At 35.7% G+C, this 17173-nt stretch overlaps 1 protein-coding gene across 1 annotated transcript; it reads right to left on the reverse strand.

The window, feature by feature from the left end:
- Positions 1 to 2507: 2507 nt before the first annotated feature.
- On the reverse strand, positions 2508 to 10580 carry LOC121980362 (ABC transporter G family member 41-like). The gene is made up of 23 exons (XM_042532372.1): positions 9877 to 10580; positions 9651 to 9774; positions 9405 to 9484; positions 9210 to 9297; positions 8806 to 8965; positions 8646 to 8722; positions 8441 to 8494; positions 8245 to 8335; positions 7785 to 8086; positions 7418 to 7699; positions 7029 to 7342; positions 6597 to 6939; positions 6365 to 6518; positions 6139 to 6279; positions 5961 to 6034; positions 5566 to 5898; positions 5123 to 5413; positions 4636 to 4719; positions 4054 to 4187; positions 3698 to 3925; positions 3305 to 3476; positions 2967 to 3221; positions 2508 to 2849 (listed from the first exon to the last, which is right to left on the reverse strand). The coding sequence occupies exons 1-23, from the start codon at positions 10380 to 10382 to the stop codon at positions 2583 to 2585; spliced, it is 4554 nt and encodes a 1517-aa protein (XP_042388306.1). The 5' UTR covers positions 10383 to 10580; the 3' UTR covers positions 2508 to 2582.
- Between the last annotated feature and the right edge of the window lie 6593 nt (positions 10581 to 17173).

The raw sequence follows: 17173 nt of genomic DNA on the forward strand, positions 1-17173 counted from the left end.
TAGAAACATAAATTGAGACCTTGACTAAATCCTGGTCTTGGATAGACAAGATCTAATTAATACTACTATTTTAATTGTGCTAATTTTTGTCTTATAGAATATACTTTATTTTGTTGGACTAGCACATTTTGCAGGACGAAAGGAGCAAAAAATGTCTCGGGTGAACAGTATCCGAGGTGCCTTCCATGCGAAGAAAGGCGCCTTGAGTTAGGCGATGGAAGGCGCCTTAAACGCTCAATAAAAGAGGCTCTCGACTAGTGCTCTACACACAACTTTTCTACAAGCTTCTACACGTTCGTCCGACGTTCCAACTACTCCGACTTCATGCTACTACTCTGCTACGACACTGCCACACCCGACTACTATAGACAAGCCATCACTGACACACGAGAGCTCTTACTCTGACATATCTTCGTGTTGGTAACTGGTTTCAATTTTGTACTTACTTTAAATATCTACAAAAGGAAAGTGTAGGTTTGTTACACTTTCCTATTCTTTTATTTATACTTGATTCCCTCTTCTGGCAGTTCTGGAAGAGGCCTTAGTGGATTACCCATCAATAGGTTTGTGGGACATGAGTCTTGGAGTAGGAGTCACAGAAGGCTCCGAACCAAGTAAAACCGTTTGAGTTCGTGTGTATTTTTGTTTCTATTTTTTATCTCGCTGCACGTACTTTGTTTTTAAAAAGAATTAAAAAGAAAAGTTTTTAAAACTACGTGATTCACCCCTCCCCCCTCTTACGTGCATAACGATCCAATGGGAAGAAGGCATTCCTCAGCGGGCTTGGCTCTCAAACCAAAGTTATGTATGAGCGGATGAGAGCTCCAGGGATCAAGGGTCGTCCTACTTCCTTCTCCTTATCTAATGAAGAACGAGAATTATGGGAGAAAAAAAAGGACTTGCAGACTTGACTATTGTCATTGGAGGAGACGATGGTTGTGAGGGACGCAAAGATACGGGAGATGCAGGAGTGACAGGCTCAGACTGAGGCGATAGTTCATCATATGTAAGCATTTGCAGTGATATTTTCTCTTGATTCATAGATATTTGGCCCACATCGTTTGGAGTCTCAGGACACTCAGGATCCTGACCATTCCACTGAAGAGTAGATTATTTTGAGGTATGTACCATTTATCTTAACTTTTAATTTTAGTAAAAAAAAATATTTTTTTTAATAATTTTATGCATTTTTTATTGTATTATATATATTTCCATGATCATTTTCAGATTTAGCATATTTTTATCCTAGTGACGCATGTATGCATTTTTAAAAAATGTCTACTAGCTAAACTACTTATTAGTTTAAGATAAGTACTTATATCTTTCGTAATTTAATATCGCATTTTCTATTAACAACTAATCTCAATGAAATTTCATGTAGGACTCAAAGATGATTTTATTTCTTATTTTGATTAGGATGTATTGTATTGGATTACTTTGTATTGGACAAACTTTATCCTGTATTAAATTTGGGCCTGTGTTTTGATTTATTATTATGTATCTTTTGTTCATTTTAGTTTAGCTAGATTGTTGTGTTGTTTGTGATGAGTTATGTGTTTGTTATGTGTTTGTGAGTTTGCTATGTTGTAATTGTTGATGTGTTGTGAGTTTATTGTGAAAATCATCGCTTGTGATATTTGAAGTGATATAGATTTATATGTAAATAGGGAAAATAGAAAAAAGGAAAAGGGCATTAGTAAACTTAGCGATAGAAAATTAAATTTTCCGTCGCAATTAGCGATGAATTTTTGAAATATTCGTCGCTATTAGCTAAACATCGATGCCAACTACGATAGTTTTGATACTATAGATCATCGATTAGGGACAGATATATTAATTTACTTATACATTGCTATTAGCGACGGATAATTGACTATTAGCAACGGATAATTGATATATCTGTCACTAATATCTTAACAAGCATGTTTGTCCGACAAAAATTAAAATATTCGTCGTTACAAATTACGATGGATATTAAAATATCCATCGCTACAGTGCCAATGATTGATATCTAACATGATAGTGCGCTTTCCGTCATTATTCCGTTGTAATATGTCTTTAGCAACGGAATAGTGACGGATAATTATTATAAAATGTGAAGGAAAAAAATGAAAAGGGGAATTCATTTTATTTTATTTTATTTTATTTTTATAATTACCCAGCTAACATATTTTATATAATAATATATTAAAATTTAAATTATTGGAATGAAGTTTTACATTATAATCTCACATCTAATGTGATATGAGGATACCTCATCGTTCAACCATGAAACAAAATTGGACTAAAATATTTCAAAAGAGAACAAAAGACTTTCTACAACCATTCACATCGTAACTAAAGCACAAGCCATAAAACAATAGCTATATCACATGTGAATTTGTGTTGTTTTACTGTTTTTGTTTGTGTGTGTTGTGATTGTATTGAATAATACAATCAAGAAAGCATGTGCTCCTTGACGTTTTGCTTCTCCAGATCTCTTAAATAGTTCATATCTTTTTCTCCCTTAATTCATATCTCTTAACTAATACAATCTTTCACACTATTAAAGTTCTTTTAGTTACATGTATCCCAAACTTCGATTACCTTCTCTGAAAATTTAGTTTCCCAATACAATAACCGAAAAGGAAAGCATAGGTCATAGGGAAAACAAGAAGCACAATAGCAACAAGTACTAGAAGATTGTGGTTGAAACCAAAATAATCTCCGAGGAAAGAAGCTACTGATTTGGGCTCTCCAAACACAGGAATTTGTCGCTGTATATCTCCATATTGTGAACTAAATAGCCCATGCAGTGACCAGGAAAACGGAGTAAGGTAGTATAGCCAAATCCACCACTTGGGAATTTGCTGCAGGGAAAAAAAATGATGATTATATTTTGTTGTTTTGCCATGAGGTTGCACTTGATCTATTTGTTAATGTCTAAATGCTTTTGAACTGATTTGAAGAGTGAATGTTCGACTTACAGGTCTTGGCACAACGAAGCCTGAAAAGAGATTAAACAAGCCGTAGCAAACAGATGACAATACCGAAGCCACTTGAATGTTTGGGGTCATGGCTACAAGCAACATCCCTAAGTAAACAAAGTAGAGCACCGTGCAGAACATGGTGTAATAGAACCAAAAAAACTTGGAGGCTGTCCAGAAGTAACCAATTGATGGATATGTAACAATCATATAAATTGTTACTTGTATAAGCACGTAGGGGATCTCGATAGTCACCTGAAAGGTGTAGTTTTATCTTGGTTAAACTTCAGGAACATTTAAACTTACTAGCTAAAACCCTACTAAAGTTGCTACTGAACCTGGGCGAGAGAGTAGATCCATGAGGAGTACATTCCTGCAAATTTCTCCCGGTATACAACGGTTCTCTCAATTGAAACAAATGGTAAAATGGACGAGCAGTTGTTTATTCCAATGAAGATTGCGGCAGAATATAACGACCCCAACATATTGAACAGATTTTGTTGGTTGTCTCTTCAAGGAAAAGCAAATGTTTTAAGACTCTGACATGCATTACTTAAAGATGACGAAACAAATAGGAATAAGTAGGGTGAGGTAAAACAGGCAACGTATAGAAATTAACTAGCTATTAAACTAAAAGAGAAGACAATGATGCCAAATTGATTGAGTCTCACTGCTGCATAATTACTGGTTCACAGGAAAATGGATTTTGCATGAAGAAAGGTGGAACTTACAGTTGCTTTCCTTGCTGCCAGAATACCGCACCTAGTGCAACTGATGTGCAAAGCGTAAATAAAATCCGCACCAGATTGTATTGAGGACTCCTCCAATAAGACAAACACTGTTTCCACAGGCATGCTTTATATTGAACCCAACTGTTCTGTGGATAGCAAGTCGGAAAAGTGAGCTCTTTCAAGTCGGGTGATGGTGTGCTCAAGCGTTTAACCATCTCCTTGCTTTCGCTGCGTTGAAAATTATAACAAAAGAACACGGTGAGTATTTTAGTATTGGCAAATTATTAGCTATGTCATCGTATTTTCAGCAACTGAAATTTATTTAATGCAGAGTTTGAGCATAATTGGATGCTTACTTGCAAAGAGATGATTCCTGGTAAATTTTAGCAAAGTCTACACTCAATTGTATCTCCATCGATCTATTGGTAACATCCAGCATCCATGTAGCTGGATTGTGATTGTGTCTAATCCTCGGTACTCCAGGTATTCCCTGCCATATCAAACATGGATTCCATGGTTCTAAATTATTACTCTTGCTTTATTTAAAACTTGGTCAGTATGGTAACTTGCATTCCTATCCAATGGGACAAATCATGGTACCACTTTTCTCATTAGGGTTTAGGGTTTCTGTTAGTCTACCAAGCAACAATATCAAGCCTATTGGCTAGATTCTACCAACTACTGTTCTTTATTTACAGTTTTTTGTGTTATTATACAAGTTATTCTTGTTGCAATGATATATAGAAACTCCTTTGTAGTAAAAAAAATTCACTGAATTCAACAATTACTGCTGAACTAAAATGGCAGGAAATCAAACATACAAAATGTGCAAGTTAAAACATTTAGCTCTTGTTATTAGCACATACTATCTTATAGATGTTATCCATTTGAAACAAGCAGGGAATAATTGATATTGACTAAATTTGACAATAACTTGCCTCAAAATATTCAATGATTTTACTCGAATGCTTTCCAATTGGTCCTGTATAGATCAACTCTCCTCCTCTTTTCATCAAAATTAGCTGTGGAAAAATGAAGAAAGATAATATTTAATGAGACAACATTACTGGATTCGAACAATAGATTTTTGGATTGTTTTCATTCGGGTCACTGAACTTTCAGCTTTGCTAATGGCATTCAGATGGTTTAAGGACCATATATGTAATAAATTCAATGTTTAATTGTGCTTCTTTTGTAATTTTATTTGAAATATGAGCTTAGCTTTAAGTATCTCTAGGATTTTCTTTTAGATCCTTGTACTATCTATACCTAGACATTAACTCTGTTTTTTTGCAATAAGTTGAAAGTTATCTGGATATATATATTTTATCATTCTTTTGTTGTGCTGCATAACTCCATGATAGAGGTACCATATCAGCCTAGTTACCTGATGTTTTCTTATTTTAGAAAAAAAAATCTAGTTACCTGATCGAATGCTTCAAAAATATCAATACTAGGCTGGTGGATGGTGCATACAACTGTTCTTCCAGTTTCAGAAACATTTTTCACTGCACGCATGACAATAGCTGCAGCTCGTGCATCTAGACCCGATGTCGGTTCATCCATAAACACAATAGATGGATTAGAAACAAGCTCTACAGCTATGGTTAGTCTTTTTCGTTGCTCAGTAGACAGGCCAGTGACCCCCTGTATTCCAACTAGTGAATCTTTGATTCCATCGAGCTCAATTATCTCAAGAACTTCATTTACAAATTCCTGTAAACGTTCAAAATTTAAAAGTGGTTTCAAGGAAATGGATCAATTATAAAGCCTAAGATTCCAACTCTACTGTATTAAAATTCTAGTGTTTAACAAATGCAAGCCCTTAAAGTACTATAGGAAGAGATTTCGTGCAATATGAAACTTACAGATCTTGTCTTCGCATCAATTTGAGGTGGAAGACGCAGCCATGCTGAATATGTGACAGATTCTTTTACCGTGATTTGTGGGGAATGTATATCAAACTGTTCGCAATAACCTGATATTCTAGCATATGTCTCTTGGACCTTTGTGTACCCTCCAATTCTTATGTCTCCTTCGATGTATCCGCCTGTTTTTCTTCCTGAAAGAACATCTAATAGTGTGGTTTTCCCTGCTCCACTTGCTCCCATCAGTGCCGTCAGAATTCCTGGCTGGAAAGCTCCTGTGATATTGTGGAGAAGTTGCAGTCGTTTTTCCGCAAAGCCTTGCTCTCTAAGTTCCTGTGGCATACAAAGTACAAATTAAACCAGATTTTAACTGATTAATATTGTTACTGCCTTACCGGAGTGGTGTCGACATAGTAATTCACATCTTGAAATGATACTGTGAAGGGAATAAATGGTAAAACCATGTTTCCTGCACCATTAACCATGATTGTTACCCAAGTTAATATTGTTTTCCCTCTACGCCTTTCCTCCTTATGTTATAAAACCACAACAAGAGTTTGTAGACAGTTTTACCAGTTCTCTTAGGCTCTTTCAAGGTTGTAGGTGATCTAATCGTAGAATGGCTATTTCTGTTTTCTTGTCCCTCTTCATTTTCCATGTTTTGTATCTGAGCGAGCTTTTCACGAGAAATAATGGCCCTTGAAACGCCGACAGCTGAAAATAGAACTTGCTATTGCTGTTAAGTGAAGAAAAGAGTGCAAACATGTGAACTGTTTGTAGCTACGACCATTGGACTTACGCTTTTTAAGAGTTAAAGCCAAAGTGAAACCAACATTCATCAGAAAAACTGATAGTAGAAGTGCCCCTATCGCTATCCAGTAGAAGTAGCCATTATAGTTGAGTCCACGGCTGGATAAAACTTGGTTCCCTATTGTCTCATTTCCTGATAATATCTGTATTCAATATTTGTTTTATTTATCCAAATATTTGCTATTTGCTGTATTCTTAATCGAAGACAAATTTACTATCACCTTTTGCCATCTTGATGCACCAAATTCATTAACAGTTAAACCAATCTCTGTGTAAGACAATGGAGAAATCCAGAAGCCCCACTTTAACCAACCAGGTAAAGATGCTGCGATGTGAAAGAAAGGTAATATTATGTTTATCAAAACTAATACCAGCTTTTTAATCAAGTTTGGAGATGTCTTACGTTTTGGAACAATGAAGCCGCCAAATAACAAAATTACTAGTAAGCATAAGATGCCATTGACTGTAGAAGCCACTGCTGTCTGAAAATAGGAGGCGACGAGGCGATATAATGATAATGACATTTGATGCTCACAAAAGAGTAGAAGCAATTGGCGGAAGTACCTATATAGCATAAGGAGGAGAAGATGATTTACAAGTTCTGTTAAACAGGAAATGGCTAAATAAAGTTATAGAATCTTACTTATCCTTACCTTGTTGCCTCAGGACTATATCCAATAATATAATAAGTAATTGTTGTCCAAACTATTGATTCTATTAAAGAGACAGGAATCTTAAGGAGAGCAGCAGGAATAGAATATGCCCATGCAGGATAGAAGTAATAGTCTCGTTGCTTGTAGAAAACTGGAAGTCTTGAAACTGTCATAGCCAGCTCAGGGAATCCGTTTACCATAAATAAGAGAAGTGCATAATAGAGGGAACCCATGTAGTAATTTGCATGAACTATGTCCACTCCCAAGCGTGTTCTCAAAAAGACAGTGGAGGTGATGATTGCATTCATAGCAAGCTGCAAGGAAGATAACTACCTGAGTTTCTGATTATAAGTAATAGACTAATAGTGATAACATAAAGTAGTACCTACCTGGGCTGTTTTAAATATGTAAATAAATGAGTTTCTTCTCATCAGGAGATATTCTCTTTCCATGCAAGCTTTAAGTAGTTCCCATTTTGATAAAGAGTACTTGTTGAAAGATAGAGCATGTTTATGGCACTGAGACTTATCATAAGGCTTTGACAGTTCCTCGCTTAGCTTTTTTCCTACTTGAAATGATTTGAAAAGTTTTGATAACTGATCTATAGAAACATAACTATAGTTTTCATGCGAACGAGACCAGTATTGCCCTTGATCTTTTCTTGACAACACCTGAATGCACAAACATGCTTGTATAAGCAACTGATGTGTGTGCATGAAAATAAGTTTTTTTGTAAGCTAATGAAGTTGATAATACCTCCTGGAGAAAATCAGCTACTCCTTTCCTCTCGGGGCATTTGAATCCACATTCTTCAAAGAAATCAAGAATATGACTGCGAGGACCATGGTAAACAATCTTTCCCTCTGCCATTAAGATAATGTCATCAAAGAGTTCATAGATCTCTGGTGCTGGCTGAAGAAGTGAAACCACAACAGTAGATTCTGTTATGTGTGCAAATTGATGGAGACATGTAATTATCTGATATGTTGTAGAGCTGTCCAAGCCGGTTGATATTTCATCCATAAAAAGAGCATTTGTTGGTCCAACAATCATCTCTCCTGTTAGACAACAAGAGACAATTAGAAAGTTTTGTAGGTTGAAAACTATCCCATTTACAGTGTGTTTTTTAGTTGAGCCTGGAGAGCTGAAGTACAAATTTATAAATTAGCAACGGCATGCAATGTGGAATGTCATTTTCACTGTGCTTTGATGATACCTGTTGTCAGTCTTTTCTTTTCACCACCTGAAATACCTCTTCTCATAGCATCCCCTACCATTGTGTCTGAACAAATGTCCAGCCCCATTATCTGGAAATAAGCCAAGTCAAAGTAACTAATCCAGGATTTATATGCAATACCAAACACTAAGAGGAGAAGTCAGTGCTAGTTTCTTTATTTTCTGAGAGCAATTACCTTCATGATATAATCTGTTACGAGGCTTCTTTCTAATCCTTGAACTGATATTGCCTATACAGAAAGACTACCATTATATGTCCAAGGTCATGATGCAGATATGTTTAACTTGTAAAATATGTCACACAGTGTTTTTGTAGATGACAAACCAATTTTCTTGTTATATAACTTGAAGGCAATCTAAATGAAGTTAATTGTGGCATACCTTCATGAATGTATCTATGTCAGGATCTGGTATGATTCCTGCCTGCTTCTCTCTTCTACTCACTTCCTTCATTATCTCTTTAAAATTCATGCTCAGTAAGCTTTCGTGTTAACTTCGGATCTCATGTTTCTAAGATACTGAAAGATGGATAATGTCTCACCTGCTCGGCTACCAACCCCCTGAAAGCGTGCAGAAAAATCCAATGTCTCCCTCACTGTCATCTCTGGAATGTGGAGGTCATATTGGCTTATATAAGCTGATGTTTTTCCTGGAACAAACTCTTCCAAGGCAAATCCATTGTAAGATACTTCTCCTCTGACCTGTGAACACATGCAATTTTTCAATGAGAAACAAAGATTCCATCATTTCATGTTGACTCTACTTTGTAGAATGATCCCTTGTTTTTTGTGAAACCAATTTAAGCCTTAGTTCACTTAGAATTTTTATAGAATAATTTGAAAAACACATGAGGTGCATCTTCAGTTGAATACTACGTGAACTTTACCCTGGGAGAAAAACTTAAGACGCTGAAACTAAAATTTTTTAGTAGGCAAAAATACACACCTTGAGAGATTTATTTAATTTCCCTGAGAGAGCTAGTAGGAAGGTTGTTTTGCCACATCCTGGAGGTCCAAGTAAAAGAGTCATCCTGCGTTTATGTATGCATACCATTGTCAGATGGAGTTTTAACTAGTTTAAAAAGTTTGTTTTTTTAATTTTTTTCCTTTTAAAGTTTGAAAGTTCTTAAATACTTTCCTGGAAGGCTTGATGACTCCACTGATATCTTTGAGAATGTGAATCTTGGTTTCTGTCTTCAATCCTGGCAACATTATGAGACCCTGTTTTGCAGAAACTTCAAGCTTAGTTCTAATGGATTCAGTAAAATGTTCACTCTGACCTTACAACCATTCCTTCCAGAATTTATATGTTTTGTGTCATAATATATGCATCAGAATATATATGAATCAACAATTTATGAGATTTGTGGTGACTCAATAATCTTACTGATAATACGCTCTTTGCGGTATTCAATAAAGTCGGCAGGGGCTTTCCGTCCACGACTTGGCATTTTGCTTCAACAGATAAATTCTTGTATCGCACCTCAATTGTGGGCAATTTCACATTTACTCTGAAATTATTCATGATTACTTCAGATTTTATACAATCCATCGAACTTACTGATTGCACACATAAATCATATACAAGTAGCTTATATGCAACAAGAGCTCACCTATCTATTCTTTCTCTCAGCTTCTGCAACAGATGGCGGTTATCATTTTCAATATGCTTGATCATATTTTCAATAAGCAAATGTCTTTCCACTGCTCCTAACTTCGTGACATCAACTGGCTTTTTCCCACTTTTTTCTGAACTTCCATTTTGATTATCTAAATGATGAAATAGAGATGTTCTTACCCGTTCAAAGGTTGGCAATCTCTCAATGGCAGCCCAAGTCAACTCATATTCATCTTCATCTTGAACTCTAAAGGAACCAACACTGGAGCTTCTTCGAGAACTCGATACGGCATTCTGAAATGAAGATCTGATGCTCCTTCCTATCTCAGCCTGCTCAATTTCGAGGGGCTCACCTTCGCTAATGCTCAACTTAGCCATCCTACAAACAACAGATGAAGATGAAACATACAGATCTCCTTCTGCCTCACTGCCTCTATTTATGTTTGAGCTCACTTGCTCTTGTTGAGTTCCCACTTCTCCAGACTTGTTGGATTTCAGCATTAATCAATGTGCTTTTGTCAATATATTTGGCTGCGCCGGCAAACCTGAAGATCCACACTACAAGGCTTCATTTTCCCTGTGACGACTGTTAAATCTTTCAAATCTCAAGTGAGGTAAATATTTTGAAGATTCATTTTTAAATGTGTATAAAATACATTCCGGATTTATCAAATAGATTAACTAGAAAGGAAGATCGTCTAGGACTCATGAACAGTTGCTTTGCCAGCTGCTATGTTTGAATATAAACAGCTTGTGTTTCGAAGCAAAATGCTGACAGCCACATTTTTATAGTTGTTTGACCAGTTTCTCATATATTCTAATTTTAATCATCTAAAATATCGTATTTTAAATAGCGAATAAAATACCTTAAGTTGATCCTGGACTCGAAAATGTCAGACAAATGGCCACTGCATGCGATTCCATTTCATGCATCGGATCCAGAGATGGAAGTCAACTGCCATATCCATCGCCCAGAAAAGTGATGTTCGTAAGCCATGACGAAACCTGATGCCGTTGACTTTTACTTGTAATCCAATCTTCTGACTATCGTCATTCTTGAGATCCAGACTACTATATTCATCACTTCATGCTGCATGTGCATGCGTTTTTCTACAGTTGACGTCTCGACTCGAGGTTGTATTTAGAGCTGTAAATGAATCAAACATTCGTAAATAAATTTGATATTCGATTTGATAAAAGTTTATTTATGTTCGTTCAATATACATAAGATTAATTAAGTAAACAAGTTTGAACAGCTCGTTAAGTTAAACAAATAAACTTGAACACATATGTGTTCAGCTCGTTAACGTTTGTGAACAATGTTCGTGAATAACGTTCATGAACATTGTTCACGAACCATATTTATTAATAAAACTCTTTTCAATATGCTAAATAAATAATAAAATAAAATAACTAAATTTAAATTATCAAACTCAATAACCAATCAAATAACTAAAAGTTTTAAATAATCAAACAAGCTTGAATCAAAAACTTGATAACATCTAAACGAACCAAGCTCGAACCAAGCTCAAGCCAAGTTCGAACCAAGCTCAAACCAAGTTTGAATTGAGAACTTGATAATATCTAAACGAATCAAGCTCAAGCCAAGCTTCAAACAAGTTCAAGTTTATAAAAAATAAACCAAACCAAGCTTGAACACTCATTTCAAAAGTTTGTTCATTTTAAACTCGGCTCGGCTCGGCTTGATTACCTTATCAAACAAGCTTGAATATCCCTAAACTCGATTCGACTCGACTTGTTTACAACTCTAGTTGAATTGCCTCTCTCAAAACATTTTTTCTAATTTTCATCGTCACATATTAATACGACTAAAACAAATGATAAAAAAAAAAAGAATATATGGACCGGTTAAATTAAAATATAAATTAAATAACATTAAATTAGAGTGTTATTTTGCTATTTGTATTCGAGGAAAAGGGAGACTTGACAAGCAAGGCAAAGGGGTTGGATGGATACATTTAATAAAATCAAGTAAATTATATAGGGATTAGATGGTTTTTCACCTTGTTATGATTCAATTCTCTCTTTCTTTAACCAGCTTAATTACTTTGTTCAAATAATTGTTGTAGAAAGCAGTAGGTAGATTTGTGATTTTATATATTTACGTTCAGTCCAATCGTCCCTCGTAACTTATTTCTAGATTACATAAAGAAAAATAAATTACATAATCTAGCTGACTGTTTAATGACTCAGTCATTAACTTGGAAGGATTTTTTTTTTCAAAAATATACTCCCGAAACGAAATCACCTTGTTACTTTTACTTCATTAATATAGTTGACTTCAAAAGTTGATTATCTAGTACATTTCAGAAGCTCATTTAAATGGTCAAAAGTTGTCGTTTTATTGTAGGGCCTTTTTTCGAAAATTATTAATATCTCCATCTATATTTTTTTTTTAAAAAAAAACATATATTCCTATAGTTTATCTTACTTAATTGAAGTTGTTTTATCTTCCTAAACTTAACTATCGGATTGAGATAATCGAAAATTTAAAAAGTTAAATAGAAAATAAAATTTAAAAAAAAAAAACTAATGTTGCCCTGGGTGCAAAGGCGCGTACAACATGAGGAACAACATAACACATTAATTCAATAAAATAACTCTACAAAAAATTAGAGACGGTAGTATAGTTCAAAGACATCATATCTATTATCAATCATTAAACAATCAAATCTATATAAAGAAATATTCAAGGGTAAAATCTATTTATTATATGCTTGACTTAATTGTTGAATATTATCATATACTTTATTTCCATTCATGTGAGAGATTGTTGAATATGTTTGAATGGAGAAGAGGTGGAAGAGGATAGAAGTTCTATTGTGAATGAGATTTTAGTCCCATATTGGGAGCTTTAAGATATGTTGGTTAGTTTATATTGATTCATATGCATTTAAGATGTGAATAAATACATGGGAAGAGGCTTGCCTCATGCGTTAGGGTGGAATCGGATAGAGGCCCGAATGTTTGGGATCCCCATCTCTCAATTCAATCTCGTTGACACAATGCCATTCAGAGAGGTTGTCCTTTTTCTCCTCGCCACTGTTATATTAGCTTGGCTTTTATGGGTTCGTGAATGACTGCGTTGACAGCGCTCGCCATCTCTGTCGGCGACCTAAACCTGTCGTTGTTCATGTTATCAGAGTTCACAATTCAATTAAGTATATTTAATCATGTGTGAACATTCAGAGCATTCTGAGTTTTTGAAACAATAATAAATTAGGAGTTGGAATTTTACTGATTGTGAAATTAGAAGTTCAAAGCATCCACTATTTTGCTAATAAAATAAAATTTCAGATTTTATTTAGCAATTTATCAAAGGGATACCGTATTGACACAAAAAGTGGCAACATTGGGAAGTCAGATTTTTTTCTTAGCAAGTATAAGGTTCACAAGGGGCAATTACAAAAGCAAACTTGATAGACATTAGGACAGCCAACTTTTCCTGAGACAATAACTAGTTGCTACTATAAAAGTAGAATGAGGTCCTCCCTCGAGTCAAGAAAGCTCCATCAGAAAGTACAGAACATAAGATAAACATCATCAGCAATCATGAGATACCAGAACGTTTGTTAACTAGATACCTTGGAGGATAGATGGTGTCATATGAAACTGGTGCAAAATGTTTGGATGCAAGGCTGTCTCAAAATTTAGGGTCCTGGCAGCAAGAAATGCAGCTCCAGCAGCGATATGACGAGGTTTAAACTTTAAACTGAAGGCAAAGTGAAGTTCTATAACTGCAGATCAAAAAATAGTCAGTGAGCTGTATATTTGATAGTTAAATTGGTATAATCAAAGCATCATAGAATGAAAACTAGGAAGAGTCATCAGCCAAACCATTTTGTCGCAAGCAGAAAAGTGGCAATGCTACATGAGGTGGTCGGTGAATTAAAATAAACATATCAGATGTGTTGGCAAATAGAAAGATACAAGCAAATCAGGACTAGAGCAAAACATACAATCCTAGATACAAAGACTCCTTACCAAAATCAAAGCAACAGTCCATCTGATAATCTTCAGTTGAAATTCTATTTTAGTGCAAAACATCCACAATTAAGCATTGACGGTATCTACAAACAACAAATATCATATAAGCATAGTCTATATTTTATAGTCTATACAAAGATAAACAAATTAAATATTGACTTACTTGTGACCACTTCTTCACAATCTTTATAAAAGTTGAATTCATCTTCTGTCGGCTCCTTGTATAAGTTAATTTCTTCACCTCTAAACCAGTCAGTAGTGCACACTAGTGCCTCCACCATTTTGGGATGCAATGATGCCCTAAATGGATCTACAACCCTCCTCCCAAGGCTAAAAGCATTCTCACTAGCAACAGTAGATGAAGGGACTGAAAAAAATATCCTTGGCAATCTTAGACAAAACTGGAAATGTCGTTGTATTTCCTTTCCACCATTCCAAAATATCGAACCTTGAGCTCCATTTCACAAAAGGATCCGAGAAGTACTTGTCCACCTCATTGGTTATTTCTGCTTGCTTTTGAGCTTTTCTTAGTTGAGCCATTTTCAGATGATAGTTTAGTTTAATGGGATCATTCTTATACATTTCCATCAAATCTTTATTTACATCGCCATCATCAATCCCATTAATATGATCCAAAGGTGAATTCCCTTTATATGCATGATACAACTCCATTAGACAATTCTTTAAACCGTCAACAAAGGATTGTATTTTACTAACATCCAATTTCATATCTCCCAAATGGATTCCAATCATTTGAAGTTTATAACGAGGATCTAGAATGTGACCTAGGAAAACAAGCTTGTTCACCTTCTCAAGATTACCCCAATACTTATTGAACTTACTCTCCATTCTCTTAGCAACTTCTTGTAATGAAGGATCAGTAGTGTCAAGTATTGTCTCATTAATGATCATCCTCATTGCAACTATTTCCTCCCAAATCAAGGGTGATGTAGTTTTCTTGGTAGCACAAAGTTGCAATGTAGTATCATGAAACCTCTTGAGAAAATTCACAAAGACTTGTGCCTTCTCCCAATCTTTTTCCATAGGAGGCCCCACTCTCTTTTTCTTCTCTGAACCATCTACTTCTTCAAAGTATTCAACAAATTGAACATTCTCTGCCATCCTACCAAACACTTTTTTAAACTTGTATGCAACAAAAAGCATTGTATAGGTGGAATTCCATCTCGTAGGCACATCCATTGGAACGGTTGACATTTTATCCATCTTCAATAGGATAGCATACTCTCTAAATTGGTCCAACCGTGTCCCAGAAGAGTGAATATATTTCACACAATTTCTAATGGACTCAACTGACTCATTAAGAAACTTCAACCCACTCTTGACAATTAAATTTATAATATGGCAACAACATCTCAAATGCAAGTATTTACCATCAAATAATAGAGTGCCCATTTCCTTTAGCCTCTTTACCTTGTACTCCACCGCTTTATCATTTGTGCTAGCATTATCAACTGTGATAGTGAAAACTTTATCTATCCCCCAATCGCTCAAGCATGCTTCTAAAACTTTGCCAATGTCATCTCCTTTGTGAGAGGTAATCTTGGTGAAATTTATTATTCGCTTATGCAACTTCCAATCATTGTCCAAGAAATGAGCTGTGATTACTATGTAATTGATATTCTGAATTGAGGTCCAAGTATCGGTCATGATACTTATCCTTTGATCACCAATGACACTCTTTATCTTAGCCATCTCCAGTGCATATAAATCCCATACAAGAGATGCAATTTTCTTTCTGTTAGGAATCTTGAATCGAGATTGAGCTTCCTTCATCATCTCTACAAACCCTGCCCCTTCCACTACCCTAAATGGCATCTCATCTTTAACAACAAATGCAACAACCTTATCTTCAAGCTTTTTTTGGCAAAAGATGTGGGGTGTCAAAGCATTATTCATGGATGATTGTGTTAAGATTGGTTGAGAAGAACCTGACTTCACCGCATTATGAGGATTCTTTTTGCATTTCTTCACATGCCCATCAATGCCATTATTCCCATGTGTTTTGCTATGGGCAGGAACTTCAGTTTTGCAATAATTGCAAATAGCAACAACAGCAGTGACCTCATTTTTGTCATTTCTCCTTATAATTTTCTTGGCGTGTGGCCATACATCCACTACTTTTTTCCTTTTACCTCCAATATCTACTACTTCCTCATGAATGATTGATGTTTTGGATGGAGATACTGCTACTGTGTGAGGTTGAGTGATGGAAGGAGAGCTACCACTTCCACTAGATGCATCCATGAATGAACTTATGAATGGCTACAATAATATGAATATCGTTCAGAATAAGATAGCTGCATAGTTAGAAACATTCAAATATTACTAATTAAAGAGAATGCTAGGTGAGCAAGATTTAAGAAAAATAGAGATTGACAATTTGACATCATGTTAAAAATGTATATAGAAATATATCGCAAGACAGAACACTTTTGAATCAACACTTTATTGAGCCCCCAAGGAACTTATCATGTTAAAAATGTATATAGAAATATTTAGATAGTTGTACTAGACAAAATAGCATACAAATGCATGTTCATGATACTCAAGTAATTAGGGACCAAGATTTAAGAAAAATATAAAATCTATATAACACATAGAAAACATTATAAGAAATTCAGTTCATCAGAAATATAATACACATACCATCATGGTGAACAAATTGATTGAATCCATATGAAAGCAACAACATCAAACATAAGTTATTACAGTAATACTCATGCTAGTAAGTAGTAACTTGAACACTAGTCATACAATAACAAAAAAAATTGACTTGGATATTTCCATAAACTACCATAACCATACAAAATTCAACATGATCTAGGACCAAAATCCATAGCCACAGGCAATCTGATAACTATAAGCAAAAATTGCCCCAAGATCCATTTATAGTTATTGGACATATCACAATGAACAACTAGAAATTACATCCCTATTCACTATAGCTTACCGCTGAAGGTGCCTGCTAACTGTCGGAAAGCGACTGTCGCTAAAGGAGGTGTGGCCGTGTGGGCGTCGGCTAGGGTTCCAGTGGAATAAATCGGCGAACGACGAAGGGCGAAGGGTGAGGGAGAGACCGCGAGGGCGAGGACGAAGGGAGAGGGCCAGACCGCGAGGGCGAGGGTGAAGGGCGAGGGCGAGACGCGAGGGCGAGACCGCGAGGGCGAAGGGCTAGGGCGAGACCGTGAGGGCGAGGGCGAAGGGCGAGACCGCGAGGGCGAGGAGCCGAGGACGAAGGGTGAATGGTGAACGAGCGAAGGGCG

The sequence above is a fragment of the Zingiber officinale genome, chromosome 1B (assembly GCF_018446385.1).
Source record: "Zingiber officinale cultivar Zhangliang chromosome 1B, Zo_v1.1, whole genome shotgun sequence".
Taxonomy (NCBI): Eukaryota; Viridiplantae; Streptophyta; class Magnoliopsida; order Zingiberales; family Zingiberaceae; genus Zingiber; species Zingiber officinale.